This window comes from Saccopteryx leptura, chromosome 6, assembly GCF_036850995.1.
Source record: "Saccopteryx leptura isolate mSacLep1 chromosome 6, mSacLep1_pri_phased_curated, whole genome shotgun sequence".
NCBI classification, from domain to species: domain Eukaryota; kingdom Metazoa; phylum Chordata; class Mammalia; order Chiroptera; family Emballonuridae; genus Saccopteryx; species Saccopteryx leptura.
The window spans coordinates 46,801,129-46,821,526 of record NC_089508.1 but is presented as its reverse complement, the minus strand read 5'-3'; the positions used below and the strand labels follow the sequence as shown (position 1 = coordinate 46,821,526).

General features: G+C 41.1%; 1 protein-coding gene across 1 annotated transcript in view; it reads left to right on the top strand.

Moving 5' to 3' along the window:
- The window catches only part of STYX (serine/threonine/tyrosine interacting protein), a 45,191-nt gene that overhangs the window by 4,275 nt on the left and 20,518 nt on the right, over window positions 1-20,398 (top strand). Inside the window, exons 2-3 of the mRNA XM_066341946.1 lie at window positions 12,238-12,270; window positions 14,515-14,568. Coding sequence (XP_066198043.1) covers window positions 12,238-12,270; window positions 14,515-14,568 — 87 coding nt within the window. The remainder of the gene's footprint in view (window positions 1-12,237; window positions 12,271-14,514; window positions 14,569-20,398) is intronic.

Here is a 20,398-nt window from a genome sequence, read left to right as displayed (position 1 = left end):
AGGCTTCAATTTCTACACTATAAAATAAGGCAGACCCAGGGGCACTCTTGCTCAGATCCTGCCATCAGCATTGCAAAGGAGAGGCAGCCAAGATGGCGGAGTGCTGAAGGAAAAGCCAGTTTGTGCAGAGAGAAGGAGATGGGGAACAGAGGTGAATAAGGCTGGTGGGGCCTTTGATTCTAGGAAAACTTGGATGAGTCAGTGGCTTTGGGAGCCCTGAACGGAAAGGGAAGTGTTTTCCCACTGTGTATTTCTTGCCCGCCACGTGCGAGCTAGGATTAAAGGTAATGGCCCACCAGTTCTTGGCTCCATTGTTTCATTACTGTCTGTTTGAATCAAGTCAAATGTGAACCTGCACGGGCCAGGTGGCTCTGATGGCTACATGGCTTGTGTTGGGCAGATAAAATGTATTATGCTCACTTTGTTAAAGATGGTGCTGCCCACGTGAGGCCGTCGCCCAGGTGATATTAATGTGTGTTTGGGGCAGGCAGGATCGTTGTAGCCTGGGGCTTGGTTTTGGGACTAAGCCTTTCCCACCCTTTTTGATGTGGGGTGGTACAATCCAATCATGCCTCAGAGAAGTAACTTTGTATTAGAGACTTCCCTGTTTTTTTTTGTTTTTTTTATATTTTCTTTCAAATATTTGAAGCTGGAAACGGGGAGAGACAGTCAGACAGACTCCCGCATGCGCCCGACCGGGATCCACCCGGCACGCCCACCAGGGGCCACGCTCTGCCCACCAGGAGGCGATGCTCTGCCCCTCCGGGCGTCACTCTGCTGCGAGAGACCAGAGCCACTCTAGCGCCTGGGGCAGAGGCCACAGAGCCATCCCCAGCGCCCGGGCCATCTTTGCTCCAATGGAGCCTTGGCTGCGGGAGGGGAAGAGAGAGACAGAGAGGAAGGAGGGGGGGTGGAGAAGCAAATGGGCGCCTCTCCTATGTGCCCTGGCCGGGAATTGAACCCGGGTCCCCCGCATGCCAGGCCGACGCTCTACCGCTGAGCCAACCGACCAGGGCCGAGACTTCCCTGTTTTGTATTTTGGATTAAAGGTTATGAATCTACACTATAAAATGGGGGCAGAACAGGAGCTTGCTCTCTTGGTTCCTGGGATGATTAGCATGAGAGAGCAGAAGGAGCAGAGCAGAGAGCAGAAAGAGGCCATGTGGCCAGGAGAAGCAGCCAAGATGGCGGAGTGCTGAGTGAGATGCCAGTTTGTGCAGAGTTTGTATCTGTGATAAGGAAGGAGATGGGGAACTGAGGAGAATAATGCTGGTGAGCTAGAAACCTGTTGGGCAGATAAAATGTATTATGCTCACTTTGTTAAAGATAACACGAGGAGGCCATTGCCCAGGTGATATTAATGTGTGTTGGGGTGGGCTAAAGGCAGGCAGAATCCTTGTAGCCTGGGGCTTGGTTTTGGGATTAAGCCTTTCCTACCCTTTTTGATGTGGGGTGGTACAATCCAATCATGCCTCAGAAAGTGACTTTGTATTAGAGACTTCCCTATTTTGTATATTGGATTAAGGGTTTGGATTTCTACACTATAAAATGGGGAAGGAGCCGGGAACTTGCGCTCTTGGTTCCTGGGATGATTAGCATGAGAGAGCAGAGGGAGCAGAGCAGAGAGCAGAAAGAGGCCATGTGGCCAGAAGAAGCAGCCAAGATGGCGGAGTGCTGAGTGAGATGCCAGTTTGTGTAGTGTTTGTATCTGGGATAAGGAAGGAGATGGGGAACTGAGGAGAATAAGGCTGGTGAGCTAGAAACCTTTGATTCTAGGAAACTCGGATAAGTCATTGGCTTTGTGAGCACTGAATGTGAGTGGGTTTTGGAGCCCAGTGTATGTTTTTACTTGCCCGCCGGGTGCAAGCTAGGATTAAAGAAAATGGCCTATCAGTTTTTGGCTCCATTGTTTCTTTACCGACTGTCCGAATCCAATGCGAACCTGCATGGGCCTAGCTGCTTTGATAGTGGTGACCGTGGCTATTGGCTTTACAGCTTGACAGTGGCTTTAGCCATTTTGGTGAATTATAGTACTCAGTTTTCCTGGATCTCTTCCTTTTTAAATAGAAAACCACAGGCCTAAAATGGTATCACTTGCTGAAACCCCATGATACCAAACCTAGATACCTTTATAATGTAGAAATCAAAACCTTTAATCCAGTATACAAACAAGGAAGTCTCTGATACAAAGTCACTTATCTGAGGCATAATGGGATTCCTCATGAGAGTGCACCACCCTACATTATACAACTGTCAAGGGTGTGGAGAAAAGCTTAGTCTTAAAACTAAGCCTTAGGCCAGGGGTCCCCAAACTTTTTACACAGGGGGCCAGTTCACTGTCCCTCAGACCGTTGGAGGGCCGGACTATAAAAAAAACTATTAACAAATCCCTATGCACACTGCACATATCTTATTTTAAAGTAAAAAAAAATGGGAACAAATACAATATTTAAAATAAAGAACAAGTAAATTTAAATCAACAAACTGACCAGTATTTCAATGGGAACTATGGGCCTGCTTTTGGCTAATGAGATGGTCAATGTCCAGTTCCATATTTGTCACTGCTAGCCGTAACAGGTGATATGACGCGCTTCCGGAGCCATGATGCGTGCATCCCACGTCACCGGAAGTAGTACTGTACGTGAGCCATGCTGCGCTTTGTGGCGCTGCCACATACAGTACTCCCGGAGCACAGGATGAGGATGGATCCTGTGCTCCTCTCACTGACCACCAATGAAAGAGGTGCCCGTATCGGAGGTGCAGCGGGGGCCGGATAAATGGCCTCAGGGGGCTGCATGTGGCCCGCTGGCCGTAGTTTGGGGACCCCTGCCTTAGGCTGTAACTACCCTGCCTGCTTACAGCCTGTCCCCCACACCCAATGCAATTTGAGGTTGTAATTGGCTTTGCAGGGACAACATTCCTAGAACTACCTAATTGTAGTTCAACCTCTCCGGAAACAGTTGATCAGCCTTGAATTTTCTGATCAACACTAGTGAAGTAATCTGCCTGATAAGACCCCCTGGCTTTTCCCTAAGGGCATAATCTGAAATAATCTATTCTTTTTTATTTCTTAGCCCCAAGATCTTTCTCCCTATAAAAGCCTTCACAATATAGGATGCTGCCCAATTCATGAATTGCTTAACTAAACTCAGTTACATCTTCATATTTACTAGGTTGAATTTTGCTTAACACTCCCATGTATATAGGAGTTGTAAATCTTATTAAACTTGTGATTCTCCTTTTAGCCTCTCTATTTATGTCTGATGTCTCAGCCAAGACACAGGGTTTAAGGCCAGGAGCCACCGTCGTGGCCATTCACATGCAGACGGTAAAGAAATGGCGGAGTTGGAGGATGATGGACCATTCTGTTTATTGGTGTCTCACCAAGACAGGCAAACCACAAGAGAAGACAAGGGAAAAGGGAAAAGCAGAAAACCTGATTTTCCCATGAAGGGAAAGGGATCAGGGAGGCCCCTGCAATGGTGATAGCAGGAACCTAGAGAGAGCAAGCTCCCGTTCTGCCCCACTTTATGTTATAGAAATCAAAACCTTTAATCCAATATACAAACAAAGATGTCTCTGATACAAAGTCACTTATCTGAGGCATAATGGGATTCCTCATGAGAGGGCACCACCCTACATCATGCAACTGTCAAGGGTGTGGGGAAAAGCTTAGTCTTAAAACTAAGCCTTAGGCTGTAACTACCCTGCCTTCTTACAGCCTGTGCCCCACACCCAATGCAAACTATAAGCGAGCAAACATATACATCATATTTACAAACTTACTTGACCAACACAGGGGTAGATGCAAAATTATTTTTCCTCCCTGTTTCCCATGATAGACTGAAAGTTCATAAAGGAAAGTTTTGTCACCATTAAGTTTTGGTCTTGTTTGCCATTGTTTCTTTCACTTAATATAATACAATGTATTGTATATATATTCTTAAGTTTAACAAATGTTTGTTGAATTAATGAAAGAATCTTCATTGGTTTTGTTAAAAAAATTCAAAATAAATTTGAAGTTGTAATTGGCTTTGACAGGGACAACATTCCATCTAGCAACTGTAAGGACAACTCTGATGAGTTGTACAAAGTGAAAGGTTTTTTTTTCTTTTTAAGATTTTATTTATTGGTTTTAGAGAGAGGAAAGAGAAAGAGAGAAGAAGGGGTAGTGGGAAGCATGGACTTATAGCAGCTGCCTCTCGTATGTGCCTTGACTGGGTAAGTCTGGGGTTTCAAACCATTGACCTCAAGCATACCAGGTCCACACTTTATCCACCACACCACCACAGGTCAGGCAAGGCTTGTATTTTTTTTTTAATTTTTTTTCTTTTTTTTAGAGAGAAAGGGAGGAGAGAGATGTGAGGCATCAATTTGTAGTTGCTTCACACTAGTTGGTTATTGATTGCTTCTCATACATGGCTTGCGGGTGAGCAGTGGCTCAGGCCCAGCCAGCAACATGATCCCGTGTTCAAGCCAGGGACCTCAGGGTTTGGAACCTGACTCTAGAACAGGGGTCCCCAAACTGCGGCCCCTTGAGGCCATTTATCTGCCCCCACTGCACTTCCGGAAGGGGTACCTCTTTCATTGGTGGTCAGTGAGAGGAGCATAGTTCCTATTGAAATACTGGTCAGTTTGTTGATTTAAATTTACTTGTTCTTTATTTTAAATATTGTATTTGTTCCTGTTTTGTTTTTTTACTTCAAAAAAAGATATGTGCAGTGTGCATAGGGATTTGTTCATAGTTTTTTTTTTCTAGTTCGGCCCTCCAACGGTCTGAGGGACAGTGAACTGCCCCCCTGTGTAAAAAGTTTGGGGACCCCTGTATTAGAATGAAGGTGGAACCAAGGAGTTAAGAGTGGCTTATTTCAGGCAAGTACAACTTGCCATAAGGGGGTCTTATCAAGCAAATTACCTCATTAGTGTCGATCAGGAAGTTCCAGACTGATAGATGAAGGTTATGTTCCTGGGAGAGGTTGGTATCATGGGCTTTCAGCAAGAGTGATACCATCTTGGACCTGTCGGGGTTTTTTTGTTTAACAGTTTTTGATGGTAGGGTCTTAATTGGAGCAAGATTATAGTAGGTTTTTAGATGTGAGGGGAAAAAAATAGCTTACAGTACCAATTTTTAAAGATTTAATTGATTTTAGACAGAGGGGTGCTTCTCATACGTGCCTTGACTGGACAAGCCTGGGGTTTTGAATCAGCAAACTCAGCATTCCAGATCGACACTCTACCCACTGCGCCACCATAGGTCAGGTTTACAATACCAATGTTTTAAACCAGTGGTAGTCAACCTGGTCCCTACCGCCCACTAGTGGGCGGTCCAACTTTCATGGTGGGTGGTAGCGAAGCAACCAAAGTATAAATAAAAAGATAGATTTAGCTATAGTAAGTTGTTTTATGAAGATTTATTCTGCCAAACTTAGCAAAAATCTGACATAAAGTACTTGGTAATTATTATTATATGTTTTAACTTGCTGTACCTCTGCTTTATAAATTTTATAAAGTAAAGTTACTTCCCTACTTTATAAATCACCATTACTGTGGAACCGGTGGGCGGTGAGAAAATTTTACTACTAACATACAAAAGTGGGTGGTAGGTATAAAAAGGTTGACTACCCCTGTTTTAAACAAATTGGTTGCATAGTTAGGACTGTTGGTTTTGTAATTCAAAAATTGTTTTATTTTTAGGTAGAAAGTGAAATATAATTTACTTCAATAGTAGTTTAGCGACTTCAATGTTATCTTTTCACTTTAAAAAAAAAAAATTTTGATTCTCAGTACAGAATCAGAAATTGGAGTTGCTCAGTATCACTGACTGAAGATCTCTCCTAGCTCCTTTACATTTCGAGTGGTGTTTTTTTAACCTGACTATAGAGTAGAATCACCCAAGGAGCTTTTAGAAAATAGCCATGCCTGGGCCCACCATCACCTTTTCTGATTTAATTGGTCTGAGATGGAGCCAGATCTAACAGTAGCCAGGTCTAAGAATAACTGATTTAGAAGCACCTTACTTGTATACATCTCTGCCTTTCCATATTCTCCCAACCCTTTTGTTTATGAGTGAACATTTTTGGTCCTTTTGTTTAGGCAAAGCTTGAGCTGGGAGTGAGAACTAAAGGAAAGGGCTTATTCTGGAGAGGATTACATTTTTTTGGAAGAGAGAGACAAATACTAATATTTCTGTTTTGTGAAATGTCCCAACTCTGGTGTAGTATTCTGATTATATTTTTTCTCCCAAAACTATTTCCTCTACCTAAGTAAAATTTGTAATCTATCTTGGTGTTTCTAAAAATTATGTGATTCAGCTCACCTGATTCATGTAGTGATAAGAATTAACTTTGCCTGGCCTTTGGTGGCGCAGTGGATAAAGCATTGACCTGGAATGCTGTGGTTTCCAGTTTGAAACCCTGGGTTTGCCTGGTCAAGGCACATATGACAAGAAATCAATGAACAACTAAAGTGAAGCAACTATGAGTTGATACTTCTCACTTCGCACACTGCCCTCTTCTCTGTAAAATCAGTAAATAAAAATCTTTCAAAAATAAAAAAAAAGAATTAAGTTTTTACTTTATATAATGGTTATAGCTTATATCCTTTGGTTCATTTATCATATATTCTTTGTTGTACTTATTTATTGATTGATCTTTGAACATTTTTTTTTCTTTTTTCTTTTTTTTTTTTTTTTCATTTTTCTGAAGCTGGAAACAGGGAGAGACAGTCAGACAGACTCCCGCATGCGCCCCACCGGGATCCACCCAGCACGCCCACCAGGGGCGATGCTCTGCCCACCAGGGGGCGATGCTCTGCCCATCCTGGGCGTCGCCATATTGCGACCAGAGCCACTCTAGCGCCTGGGGCAGAGGCCACAGAGCCATCCCCAGCGCCCGGGCCATCTTTGCTCCAATGGAGGATGCGGGAGGGGAAGAGAGAGACAGAGAGGAAAGCGTGGCGGAGGGGTGGAGAAGCAAATGGGCGCTTCTCCTGTGTGCCCTGGCCGGGAATCGAACCCGGGTCCTCCGCACGCTAGGCCGACGCTCTACTGCTGAGCCAACCGGCCAGGGCTATCTTTGAACATTTTTATAACATTTTTCTACCCCCTAAATACAATTTTATAGATTTTGTAACTTTGCATTTTTGTGAGAAGGAAGGAGAGACTCTGAAAAAAAGTTTCTTTTTTTCTTAAGTGAGAAGTAGGGAGGCAGAGAGACAGACTTTTGCATGCTCCCTGACCAGGATCCACCCAGCAAGCCCCTTATGAGAGGATGCTCTGCCCATCTGGGGCTGTTGCACTGTTGCTTGGCCACCGAGCTATTTTTTTTTTTTTTTTTTTTAAAAAGGCTGTGATTAATGTTATGGAATTTTGAGATTAAGAGATTATCCTGGATTAGCAGGGTGGGCCCAGGTTAGTTGCAGGAGTTCCTTTTTTTTAATTTATTTTTTAATTTTTATTTTTTTTATTCATTTTAGAGAGGAAAGGGAGAGACAGAGGAGAGACAGAAGGGGGGAGGAGCTGGAAGCATCAACTCCCATATGTGCCTTGGCCAGGCAAGCCCACGGTTTCGAACCGGTGACCTCAGCATTTCCAGGTCAACGCTTTATCCACTGCGCCACCACAGGTCAGGCGCCACCGAGCTATTTTAGTGCCTGAGCGGGACCATGGAGCCATCTTCAGCACCCCAGACCAACTTGCTCCAACTAAGCCATGATTGAGGGAGGGAAAGAGAGAGAGATAGAAAGAAGGAAGAGGGGGAGGTGTGGAAAAGCAAAGGGTCACTTTTCCTGTGTTCCCTGAACGGAATTGAACCCAGGACATCCACACACCACTTGATGCTCTACTGCTGAGACAACCGGCCAGGACTGGAAAATGTTTTAGTATGAGGTACCCTCTATTACTCTATTATGGTGATTGAAGGATTTTTACTTGTCAGTTTTTATTAGAAGCATGGTATGTTTCACTATTAGGGATATTTTGGCTTAGTTGGCTTGCTTTGGTTTGAAAATGTAGTTGGACTGCTTGTTTGATCAACAAATTTGGGGAAATTGATTCTGTTAACTCACAATATATTGGGAGTCTGCCCTATTAGATTAGTACCCCCATTTCTAAAGTGATATATTCTGAGCAGGCTGAGATTATGACTAAGTGTAATATAGGTAAGACTTGGTTATTAGAGACGTGTTCAGACAGATGAATGTCTGGTAGAGCGAGCCTGTGATGATCTATCTTGGTCCAGCATGCCTTTTAAAGGCATTAGCAGGATCGGTAGACTAAGGAGGTTTAAGATTTGTTCTGTTGGTAGGTAGTGAGAAAAGCTAGGGAAACAAAGAGGGAAGAAGACTCTTGAGATCAGGATCTGATGCTAGCACCAGAAGTAGTTCCAAATGAAAATTTCTGTTAGAGAAAGCTTTTAAATTTCAAAGGACTCATGTCTAATTACCGCAAGTCCTCATGCTCACTAAAGGAGGCTGCATGTTTATCTGTCCTGTGCATACGAATAATTTTTCATTCTCTGAAACTTGTTTTTCACTCTTGTAATACCTTTATGTAAATATAGTGGCATGCCTTCATATTCTGTTGCATACAATGTTAAGGGAAGCCCCAAATGTCTGAATTCTCTTTTGCACTTAAAAATTTCAGGTAAATTTTACATTCTAGCGCATATATTCATGCTTGAGCTATGAATATAAAATGTTTTCTGTTATGTTTAAATGCTTTAAATTAGTGGCCAAGTAAAAAGACATTTTTCTTCAAAAATTTTGGTAAAATTGATATTCCAAAACACTAATATCGTGTATATTTTCCTGTTTTTCTTTTTTCTTGCACAATTTAGATATTTTATTTTAGGTAAATTCAGAAGTACGATCTCTGAAATGCACATCTATACTGCTCATAAAAATTAGGGGATATTTCAAAATGAATATGAAGCAATAAAAAAAGCATTTAATTTTTTTTAATTAAACGAGAACATCAGAAAAGCAAAAAGACAAGTGAAAGAAAGTTATTTGATTATGCAAATGAGATGCAAAACCAACTTTTATTTCATTGGTGGAAATGCACTATGCAAAAGACTGAAAGTAATGGAGTATCTGCACTTCCCTTGACCCCCTAATTTTTGTGAGCAGTATGTATATTGCCATACAGTTCTTTCTTATATTGAGAGCCTCTGTAGTGTAGTGATTAAGAGAATGGGCTCTGGGCTCTGGCCAGTTGGCTCAGTGGTAGAGCGTCGGCCTGGCGTGCGGAAGTCCCGGGTTCAATTCCCGGCCAGGGCACACAGGAAAAGCGCCCATCTGCTTCTCCCCCCCTCCCCCCCTCCTTCCTCTCTGTCTCTCTCTTCCCCTCCCTCAGCGAGGCTCCATTGGAGCAAAGATGGCCCAGGCGCTGGGGATGGCTCCGTGGCCTCTGCCCCAGGTGCTAGAGTGGCTCTGGTCCCAACAGAGCAGGCTCCGGAGGGGCAGAGCATGCCCCCTGGTGGGCAGAGCATCGCCCCTGGTGGGCCTGCTGGGTGGATTCCGGTCGGGCGCATGCGGGAGTCTGACTGTCTCTTCCAGTTTCCAGCTTCAGAAAAATACCAAAAAAAAAAAAAAAAGAGAGAGAGAATGGGCTCTGGAGCCGGACTGCTTGTACTGGAAGTCATAACAGTAGTACCTTTTCTTCAAAGAACATCTAGAAGTTCCTTTAATAAGAGTCTGCTTGTAGTAAACTCTCTGTTTTTGTTCGTATGGAATTGTCTTTTATTTCACTTTTGTTTGTGAAAGATTATTTTCTGGGGCATACATTTAACAACTGTTTAATTTCGCCACTTTGAATGTATTGTTCTTGTCTCCTTTCTTTCATTTTTGCATTTGAGAAGTCAAGGTCATCTTTCCTTTGTATGTAATGTCTTTTGTGTTGGGATGTTCATTTTTATTTTGTTCTTTTCTTTTTGAGAAGACAGGAGCATGGAGTTGCTCCTGTATGTGCCCTGATGCGGGGGAGGGATTGATTGAACCGGCAACCTCCATGCTCCAGGACAACGCTCCAACTGACCAAGGCATCTTGCCAGGGCTTAATTTCTTTTCTCTTTTTTTTTTTTCTTCAGAGAGACAGAGAGAGGAGGGGAGAGGGGGGAAGGGGAAGGGGGGAGGGAAGCATTCATTTGTTGTTTCACTCAGTTTGGCACTCACTGGCTGCTTCCTGTGTGTGTCCTGACCAGGTATCTGACCCACAACCTTGTTGTTTCCAGACAATGCTCTTAACCTGCTCTCTTTTTTAAAAGAAATGAAATTTACATAGAGTGTAATGCACAGATATTAAATGTGCAATTATGTGAATTTGGGTAAATATACAGGGTGGTATATAGTTTGTATGGAAAATAATACAAGTATAAACTGTCTCGTGTACTCAAAACTATAAACATACTTTTTCCTACCCCTGTATATACCAGTGGGACCACTATTCTATCAATATATAGACTGTTTTACCAACGTGGAAAGTTATCTCATATCCATTTCCAGGCAATCTCTACCTCATCCCATAATGGGAAACAAATACGATTTCTTTAATCATAGTTTAGTTTTTTGCTTGGCCAGGTGGCTCAGTGGATAAAACATTCACCCAGCGTACCAGCAGTTGCGGGTTCAGCCCCCTGTCAGGGCATGTACGAAAAGCACTCACTGAGTACGCAAGTAAATGGAACAACTAAGTGAAATGAATTGATGCTTCTCTCTCCCCCACTTCCGCCCTCCCTCTCCCCCTGCCCTCGTTTCTCTCCTTTCCTCTCTGTTTCAAATAAAATAAAACAAAACATTTTGTTTCTTTTTTGAAAAAATACTTGCTGCCATTGCAGGGATATTCTCCCTTTCTGTTAGAAACAGGTATATAACAGTTGTATATTATATGTTAAAAATACTTTTCTGACTTGGGGAACCTGAGTAAAGGGAATTTGTTGTATGGTTTTTTGCAACTTTACTGTAATCCTAAAATTCAAAAAAAAAGTTTTTAAATATACATATACTTCCAGTTTAACTTGAGAAACCTAATTACTATTTATAATTCTGAGTTTTAAGCAACTAAGTTAGAAACTTGGAATGTAATTCATTTACAGATTAGGACTATCTTTAGTATATTTTATATTTCATGTCAATTTGCTATAACTTCTTTCTTTTTCTAACTTTTAAAATATTTATTTTGTCTTTTGCCATTGGCATTTCATATTATTTTTCTGCTTCTTTATCTTGGTCTGTATTCCAAAGACAGAATAAAATCTATACTTTCTTAAAATGTATCTTTCAAGGGAATTAAACCCAAGTAAGATATGAAAAAGGCTATTAAATTAGTATCTGGCAGTTTGGATCAGGGATGGCAAATCCCTGTCACATGCCATTCTTTTTTTTTTTTTTTTTTGTATTTTTCTGAAGCTGGAAACCGGGAGAGACAGTCAGACAGACTCCCACATGCGCCCGACCGGTATCCAACGGGCACGCCCACCAGGGGCGATGCTCTGCCCATCCTGGGCATCGCTATGTTGTGACCAGAGCCACTCTAGCGCCTGAGGCAGAGGCCACAGAGCCATCCCCAGCGCCCCGGCCATCTTTGCTCCAATGGAGCCTTAGCTGCGGGAGGGGAAGAGAGAGACAGAGAGGAAGGAGAGGGGGAGGGGTGGAGAAGCAGATGGGCGCCTCTCCTGTGTGCCCTGGCCAGGAATCGAACCCGGGACTTCCGCACGCCAGGCCGACGCTCCACCACTGAGCCAACCGGCCAGGGCCTGTCACATGCCATTCTTCTTTGATCCATAGCAGATACTGCTTATTGATGATCACAGTACTCTATTTCTCCATAGTATTTCTCCACTCATTGTTTTAGCTCTCTACTGCCAGTTGATTTGAGTTGGAATGAATCACAAAATAAAAAAAAAGTCTATCATCTCTGATCTAGATGATTATTTGGGGGAGAAATTTCTGGAATATCTATATTTATAATTGATGAACTGTTCTATTCCATCCATTATATGAAGTAACATCATCATAATTTTGGAAGCCTAGTTATTTAAAGAATACCTTAATTGTTTCTTGTCACTTAAATTTTTAGGTGTTTGTGAAGCCAACTGAAACTGCTACTTTTATAGAGTATTCTTAAAGTGTAGTCTTTTTAAAAAAAATTCACACTTGAATGTCACATCTTTAACTTTTAATTAGGTGACATATCTGATACTGTTGTTTACTTTTATTTTTGTGTTTTTCTTTATTTTTTAGGAGTGGACCTATCCTATGAGACGAGAAATGCAGGTATGACAACCTTTTTGTTTCCTTAAGCCTACATATATTATTATCATCATTAAATAATTTAACCTGATTTCACAAAGGGTTTAAAATCTTTGTGGCTTATCTGTTGACTCATGATCTATAGGTTCATTACTAAGGTTTTTTTTGTTTGTTTTTGTTTTTTAAAATTTATAAACATTTATTGTATATTATAAATATATATTACTAAGTATTTTTAAATATTAAATATTTAAAGTTAATTGTAGATCTTAAAATGATAGGAAATGAATTGGTGCCTTTCTTTTTTTTTATTTTTAATTTTTTTTAAAATTTTTGAATTTTTCTGAAGTGAGAGAAGCAGAGAGGCAGAGAGACTCCTGCATGTGCCTGACTGGGATCTACCTGGCATGCCCACCAGTGGGCGATGCTCTGCCTATCTGGGGCTGCTCCATTGCAACCGGAGCCATTCTAGTGCCTGAGGCGGAGGCCATGGAGCCATCCTCAGTGCCCAGGCCAACTTTGCTCCAGTGGCGTCTTGGCTGAGGGAGGGGAAGAGAGAGACAGAGAGGAAGGAGAGGGGGAGGGGTGGAGAAGCAGATGGGCATGTCTTCTGTGTGCCCTGGCCAGGAATTGAAGCTGAGACTTCCACACGCCAGGCCAACGCTGTACCACTGAGCTAACCAGCCAGGGCCACTTTGTTTTGTGAGTAGAACCATGGTAATATATGTATGTGCTTAATGAATCACTTTGTTTTTCTGCATCTGAAAAATTGGGTACAATATTTCTCTTCCTTTTGAAAGCAATTTGCTCTATGTCTAGTTTAGATAAGTTCAGGAGTGTTGACTTTATATAAAAAGTTGTCGGTCAGGCTGTATCATACCCTAGATACTAACATAGTGTACTATATTAGTGATATCAATCAACTTCCATGACTAACTCCTTCAGAAGACTGAGTTGAATACTCCCAAATATGGAATGAGTTAAGTCAGGGGTCTCCAAACTACGGCCCGCGGGCCACATGCGGCCCCCTGAGGGCATTTATCCGGCCCCTGCCGCACTTCCGGAAGGGGCACCTCTTTCATTGGTGGTCAGTGAGAGGAGCATAGTTCCCATTGAAATACTGGTCAGTTTGTTGATTGAAATTTACTTGTTCTTTATTTTAAATATTGTATTTGTTCCCGTTTTGTTTTGTTTTTTTACTTTAAAATAAGATATGTGCAGTGTGCATAGGGATTTGTTCATAGGTTTTTTTTATAGTACGGCCCTCCAACAGTCTGAGGGACAGTGAACTGGCCCCCTGTGTAAAAAGTTTCAGGACCCCTGAGTTAAGTGATAGATTCTTATAACAGTTCATTTTTCTTTTGCATTTCTCACCGTGTACAGTCAATTGCTAGACCTAGGATCAAGCATTGTTGTTTGTTTCTGGGACTCCTTTGACTTCTAAAAATTAGTTTCTTTTCTTTCTTATTGAAAATTCATTTTTTAAAAATATATGAATACCTGTGAGGCATTTTACTTGGAAGTGTGGAGAATGCAAGAATGAGTAAAATGTTATTTCTGCCCACAAGAAGCTGGTAGAAGAAATCAGACCTATACACAAATATGATATACTCTATAGAACTAAACTACTATATTAGTATCTTGGGTATACTATAACTCGAGTGAAAGCTTTCTATATTGAATTCACAAGAATAAATTTTAATTCAGCACACAGAAGGTATTTATTTAAATTGTTAAAACTGTCAATAAGCAAACTTTTGATATTGGTCTTTTTTTTAACTTTGCTGCACTTCATTTCTGTTATTAACTACAGATAACAGTTCTAATCTTATTGTATCTTGTGCTGCTTTTGACTTCGCAGAGTAAGGTTTTGTGTAATTCTAAAAGGAAGATTTTCTTTATGCTTATTTCCAGATAATAAATCTTTTATTAATGTAAAAGATAATATAGTGTACTAATTCTACCCAAACTGCTTATAAAAGCTCTGTTGTCAATAAACTGGAGGGGGGGAAGCACTATAGAAGTTCAAATATCTGGTATATATTATTCAGAAACACATTTCAGCTTTGTCTCATTTGATATAAAGCACATGTACATTTCTCTTTGCAATTATTTGCTCAATGTAACTTGGAAATACTTCCAAAACAACAAGCTTTTTAGCAAATTGCTGTAACAACTGTGAAAATACCCTACTATCGACTTTTATACTATATATTTTATATAATTTAAATTGCTGGCGGTAAATATCTCAATCTTTTTTTTTCCTAGGAAATTTTACCTGGATTGTTTTTAGGCCCATATTCTTCTGCCATGAAAAGCAAGGTATGAACTTTAGGATACGTTCATCAAGAGACTTTATTAACCAACCTTTTTGGAGTAAATGTTTATTTTTTTAGTAATAATAATTTTATTTGATGGAGGGTTCATAAATAATTGCATGTTAACAGTAATTGTCACTCTGTCTTTCCAAATTGTACTGGGCTGGTGATTCTCAGGTGATTCTCAAGTGTTTCACGACAAAGCACAAATGAGTTTTTACATTTTACTTCTCATGAAATCTACATGTTTAAAAGATTTACCAAATAATGAACCTTTATTTAAGGATTTTATTTGCCCTCTAAAACTTAAAGCCCAAAATAAGGATATTTCAGTTAAGATTTTCTTATCTAGGGTGAGTGTGTGCGTGCGTGCGTTTTATGTCTGTGTATACACACGCACATTCATTTTGATTGAAGTGACTCAGATCTTGTTTTTGTTTTTCCAGACTTTAGAGGTCTGGGTGCTCTAGGTTATAAAGTATCACACTATATATAAATGTCCTATATAGTCAAACTGAAATTTATTTCTTCAGTTACACACTTAGGAAGATATATCTCATTTTAATATATATAGCAGTGTTGTTGCTACTTTTTTTTTTTTTTTTTTTGTATTTTTCTGAAGTTGGAAACAGGGAAGCAGACAGATTCCCGCATGCACCCGACCGGGATCCACCCGGCATGCCCACCAGGGGGCGATGCTCTGCTCATCTGTTGCAACCAGAGCCATTCTAGTGCCTGAGGCAGAGGCCATAGAGCCATCCTCAGCGCCTGGGCCATCTTTGCTCCAGTGGAGTCTTGCCTGCGGAAGGGGAAGAGAGAGACAGAGAGGAAGGAGAGGGGGAGGAGTGGAGAAGCAGATGGGCGTTTCTCCTGTGTGCCCTGGCCGGGAATCAAACCTGGGACTCCTGTACGCCAGGCCAACGCTCTACCACTGAGCCAACCGGCCAGGGCCCATTGCTACTTCTTAGAGGATTCAGTCCTATGAATTACGACAATTCTACTAATTCTCTTTCAATTAGAAAGAGAAAGGTATCATAAATATTGTGTCCCCCCTCAAATTCTGTTTATTTAGAAGTCAGTATTCTTATGTATATCTACCTATAGGTTTTGTAAAAAACAGTAGAATTTTAAACTTTCATGGTATAATTTGATGAATTTGTGAATTTTGGGTGATTTGGACTCTCTGAAAGTGAAAGGCTTTTTTGCAGTTGAAGCATCCTAAGTCATTTTCATGGCCTACCACTAGGTTAGAAAGAAGAGGGTAAATAACTATAGACTTAAATGTGACTTACTATATAAAATACAGACATAAAACTTAATGCCCAGATACTGTGGTATTCACAAATTACTGCCTTTAAGATGGTTTTAGATTATTTGCTTTTTGTATTTCCATAGTACCAGTGGTGGGATTCAGCCAGTTCACACTGGTCTGGCAGAACTGATACCTAATTTTTTGTTGAGCTTGGTGAACCGGTTGTTAAAATGGCACTTGTACTCAGAGTTCTTTCTAAGGTGGGTGCCTGGGCAGCTGCCCATTGTGGAAATCACAAATTTACATTCCTTACTCTTTTTTTTTTTTTGTATTTTTCGAAAGCTGGGAACGGGGAGAGATAGACAGACTCCTGCATGCGCCCAACCGGTATCCACCCGGCACGCCCACCAGGGGGCGATGCTCTGCCCCTCCTGGGGGTCCCTCTGTAGCGACCAGAGCCACTCTAGTGCCTGGGGCAGAGGCCAAGGAGCCATCCCCAGTGCCCGGGCCATCTTTACTCCAATGGAGCCTCGGCTGCGGGAGGGGAAGAGAGAGACAGAGAGGAAGGAACGGGGGAAGGGTGGAGAAGCAGATGGGCGCTTCTCCTGTGTGCCCTGGCCGGGAATTGAACCCGGGACTTCTGCACGCCAGGCCGACGCTCTACCACTGAGCCAAACGGCCAGGGCCCTTACTCTTTTTTTAACATTCATCTACACAACAGCACATTCTAATCGCCGGTAGTAATGTTCATTCTCTCCATAGGTGAAAAAATTGCAAGTGAGGACGCCAATCAAGAAGCAATATGGCCTGACCAGGCGGTGGCGCAGTGGATAGAGCGTCGGACTGGGATGCAGAGGACCCAGGTTCGAGACCCTGAGCCCACCAGCATGGGCTCATCGGGTTTGAGCAAAGCTCACCAGCTTGGACCCAAGGTTGCTGGCTTGAGCAAGGGGTTACCCGGTCTGCTGTAGCCCCCCGGTCAAGGCACATATGAGAAAGCAATCAATGAACAACTAAAGTACTACAACAAAAAACTGATGATTGATGCTTCTCATCTCTCTGTGTTCCTGTCTGTTTGTCCCTGTCTATCCCTCTCTCTGACTCTTGCTCTGTCTCTGTAAAAAAAACAAAAGAAGAAGCAATATGAAAATATCTTAAATAAGTTTTATAGTTTTTGTTAGGCATTATTTAATATTTTTTCATTAATATTTAAAAATTCATAACATCTAGTTTAGTGTACCTCTTTTATTCTTATTTAATTAAATGCATGAAATTATAAAGTACCTTTCGGTATATCAGTTTTATACACTTAAAATGGTCATTAGGGCAGAGAAGCGGTTGTTAATCATTTGAATCCCACCACTGACTGTATCTATTATACCATCTGTCATCTAAAATAATAAGTATTTGCTTACAGATCTATGTCTTCAAAATGTTTTTCTTCTAAATGCCACCATGGTCTTATTAGACTGAGGAAAGGCTTGTATGGGAAAATTTGATAATTTTCCATCCTAAGTCATTCATATTTCTTTTCATACCATCACTCTAAAAAATACGTAACGACAATAAAAACAAAATTATAATGGAGATAGAGAAACGTGAGAGAATAAAAATTTTTTAAGACTCATTATTTAAGCCTATCCTTTATTACATTCAAATACAGTTGTTTTTGTTGTTATTGTTTTAGCAAGAGAGACAGAGATAGGGACAGGCAGGCAGGAGGGAGAGAAATGAAAAGCATCAATTCTTTGTTGTGGCACCTGAGTTGTTCATTGACTGCTTTCTCATATGTGCCTTGACGGGGGGGGCTACAACAGAGCAAGTGACCCCTTGCTCAAGCCAGCGACCTTGGGCTCCTACCAATGATCTTGAGCTTCAAGCCAGTGAACTTTGGGCTGAAGTCAGAGACCATGGGGTCCTATCTGTGATCCCACGCTCAAACCGAATGAGCCCATGCTCAAGCCAGCAACCTCGAGGTTTCAAACTGGGGTCCTCTGCATCCCAGTCTGACGCTATATCTATTGTGCCACCTGTGCCACCGATGGTCAGGCTCAAATATAGTTTTAATAGAAAGGACAAATTAAAGCACTTTGTAACTAGTAAACTATTTCTTTTGTAAAACTTTTATATTGTTTGTGGGTATTATAAGGTCATGATTTATTTTTAATAAAGTCTAATGAATGATAAAAACACTCTTTTTGCTATTACATGTAGGTTCTATTTTGATAAGATTTGTTTTTACTTATTAACAATCTAATGTGCCTCAAGTTTTTTTGGGGTTTTTTTTGTTTGTTTGTTTCTGAAGTTGGAAACGGGGAGGGAGTCAGACAGATTCCCTCATGTGCCTGACTGGGATCCACCTGGCATGCCCACCAGGGGGCGAGCTCCGCCCTTCTGGGGCGTTGCTCTGTTGCAACCAGAGCCATTCTAGCGCCTAAGGCAGAGGCCTTAGAGCCATCCTCAGCGCCCGGGCCAACTTTGCTCCAATGGAACCTTGGCTGTGGGAGGGGAAGAGAGAGACAGAGAGGAAGGAGAGGGGAAGGGGTGGAGAAGCAGATGGACGCTTCTCCTGTGTACCCTGGCCGGGAATTGAAATTGAACCTGGGACTCCTACACGCCAGGCGACACTCGACCACTGAGCCAACCGGCCAGGGCCCCTTCAAGTTTTTTGACCACAGTTATATATATTGTCCAGTAATTCTTCACATTAAAATATTAAAATTTCTTAATGTTTCATAGATACAAGTATAAACAAAGGAGTAAATGTTGAATTTATTTTAGAGGTTGGAAAAATGTGAATATGGAACATTGATTATTAATCCTACCAAATGTTTACCTCCCTTCCCCTAACTGAAGATACACTTAGAGAATACAAAGATAATTGAACTCTAATCTCTGCTAGACATAGGAAAATTTGCTGCAAAAATTAATATTTAAAACTTTTGAAAGCCATATTTTTTTAATCAGCTCTGGCTGCTATAATAAAATACTGGGTACCTATAATAAAAGACTAGGTGGCTTCAACAACATTTATTTCTCACAGTTGTGGAAGCTGGGAAGTCCGAGATCAAGGTGCCAGTAAGGTTAGGTTTTGGTGAGTTTCCTGTTCCTGGCTTGCCAAAGACTGTTGTATCTTCATGTGACAGAGAGGAAACTGATGTCTCTCCCTCTTATAAGAGCACTGATTCCATCATGGGGGCTCCACCCTCATGACCTCATCTAAGCCAGTTACCTTGGCCCACCTTCTAAAACTATTCATTACCTTAGGAGTTAGGGCGAGTTTTAGAGGGAAACAAACATTCAGTTTGTAACAAATACAAATTATCCTTTGAATTCTCTCATGAATTTTTTAGTATTTCTATTCTGGATTATTTAGTATATAAAGTGGGAATTAAATATATAGGATTATATAATGAAAATATAGAAAACTCAAGATTATTCTGATTCCCCATGTCATCAACATAAATTGTTCATTCATTTTTTGAACAGATAATTGAACAACTACCATTGTTCCAGGCACTGTTATACATACTTAATTTGAATCAGTGAACAAAGTCCTTGTTCTCATGGAATTTACATTTAAGCTATTAAAATAATACATCATCTATATATTCATTGATATTTATAATAACTTGCAAATAAATTTTTGATATTTTCTAGAGTTGCTGTATTAAATCGCTTTGTAATTCAAGCCAAAAAGCACCACAGAATATAAAAAGATATCATTTGGGTTGCCTTTTTTTTTTTTTTTTTTTTTTTTTTTTTACAGAGAGTGAGTCAGAGAGAGGGATAGACAGGGACAGACAGGAACGGAGAGAGATGAGAAGCATCAATCATTAGTTTTTTATTGCGTGTTGCAACACCTTAGATGTTCATTGATTGCTTTCTCATATGTGCCTTGACCATGGGCGGGCCTTCAGCAGACCGAGTAGCCCCTTGCTAGAGCCAGCGACCTTGGGTTCAAGCTGGTGGGCTTTTGCTCAAACCAGATGAGCCCGCGCTCAAGCTGGCAACCTTGGAGTCTCGAACCTGGGTCCTCTGTATCCCAGTCCGACGCTTTATCCACTGCGCCACCGCCTGGTCAGGTGTTGCCTTTTTTTTTTAACTTTAGTAGAATTTTAAAACCCTGAAAGATTTAATCTGTGAATTGTATAAATTAATTCTGGTTTGTAGTAAAACAAAAGGGTACTGGGAGAAGCCAGGAATAACCTAGAGATTTGAGCTTTGGTATTGCTATTACTAAGTCAGTGATGTTGAACAACTCTTTATATCTTAGTTTCCCCTAAAGAAGAAAGATTATAGTCAATATATGTAACCACTATTTACTAAACATTTGGCATGCTGAAGGCACTATGCCAAATGGAGTATTATATAATTCTTAACAAGCACTCAGTGAGTAGGTAGTGTTTTCCCCGTTTTCAAATGAGAAAACTGAGCCACAAAGCTCAGGTCAGTAACAGAGCTGGGATATAAAGCTTGGGCTCTCATGGCTTTAAAACCCATGCTTTTAACTACTAGTACTGTATAGTATTGTTTTCCAAATAAATTATTTTTAAGATCCCATCAAGCTTTAAGATTATAG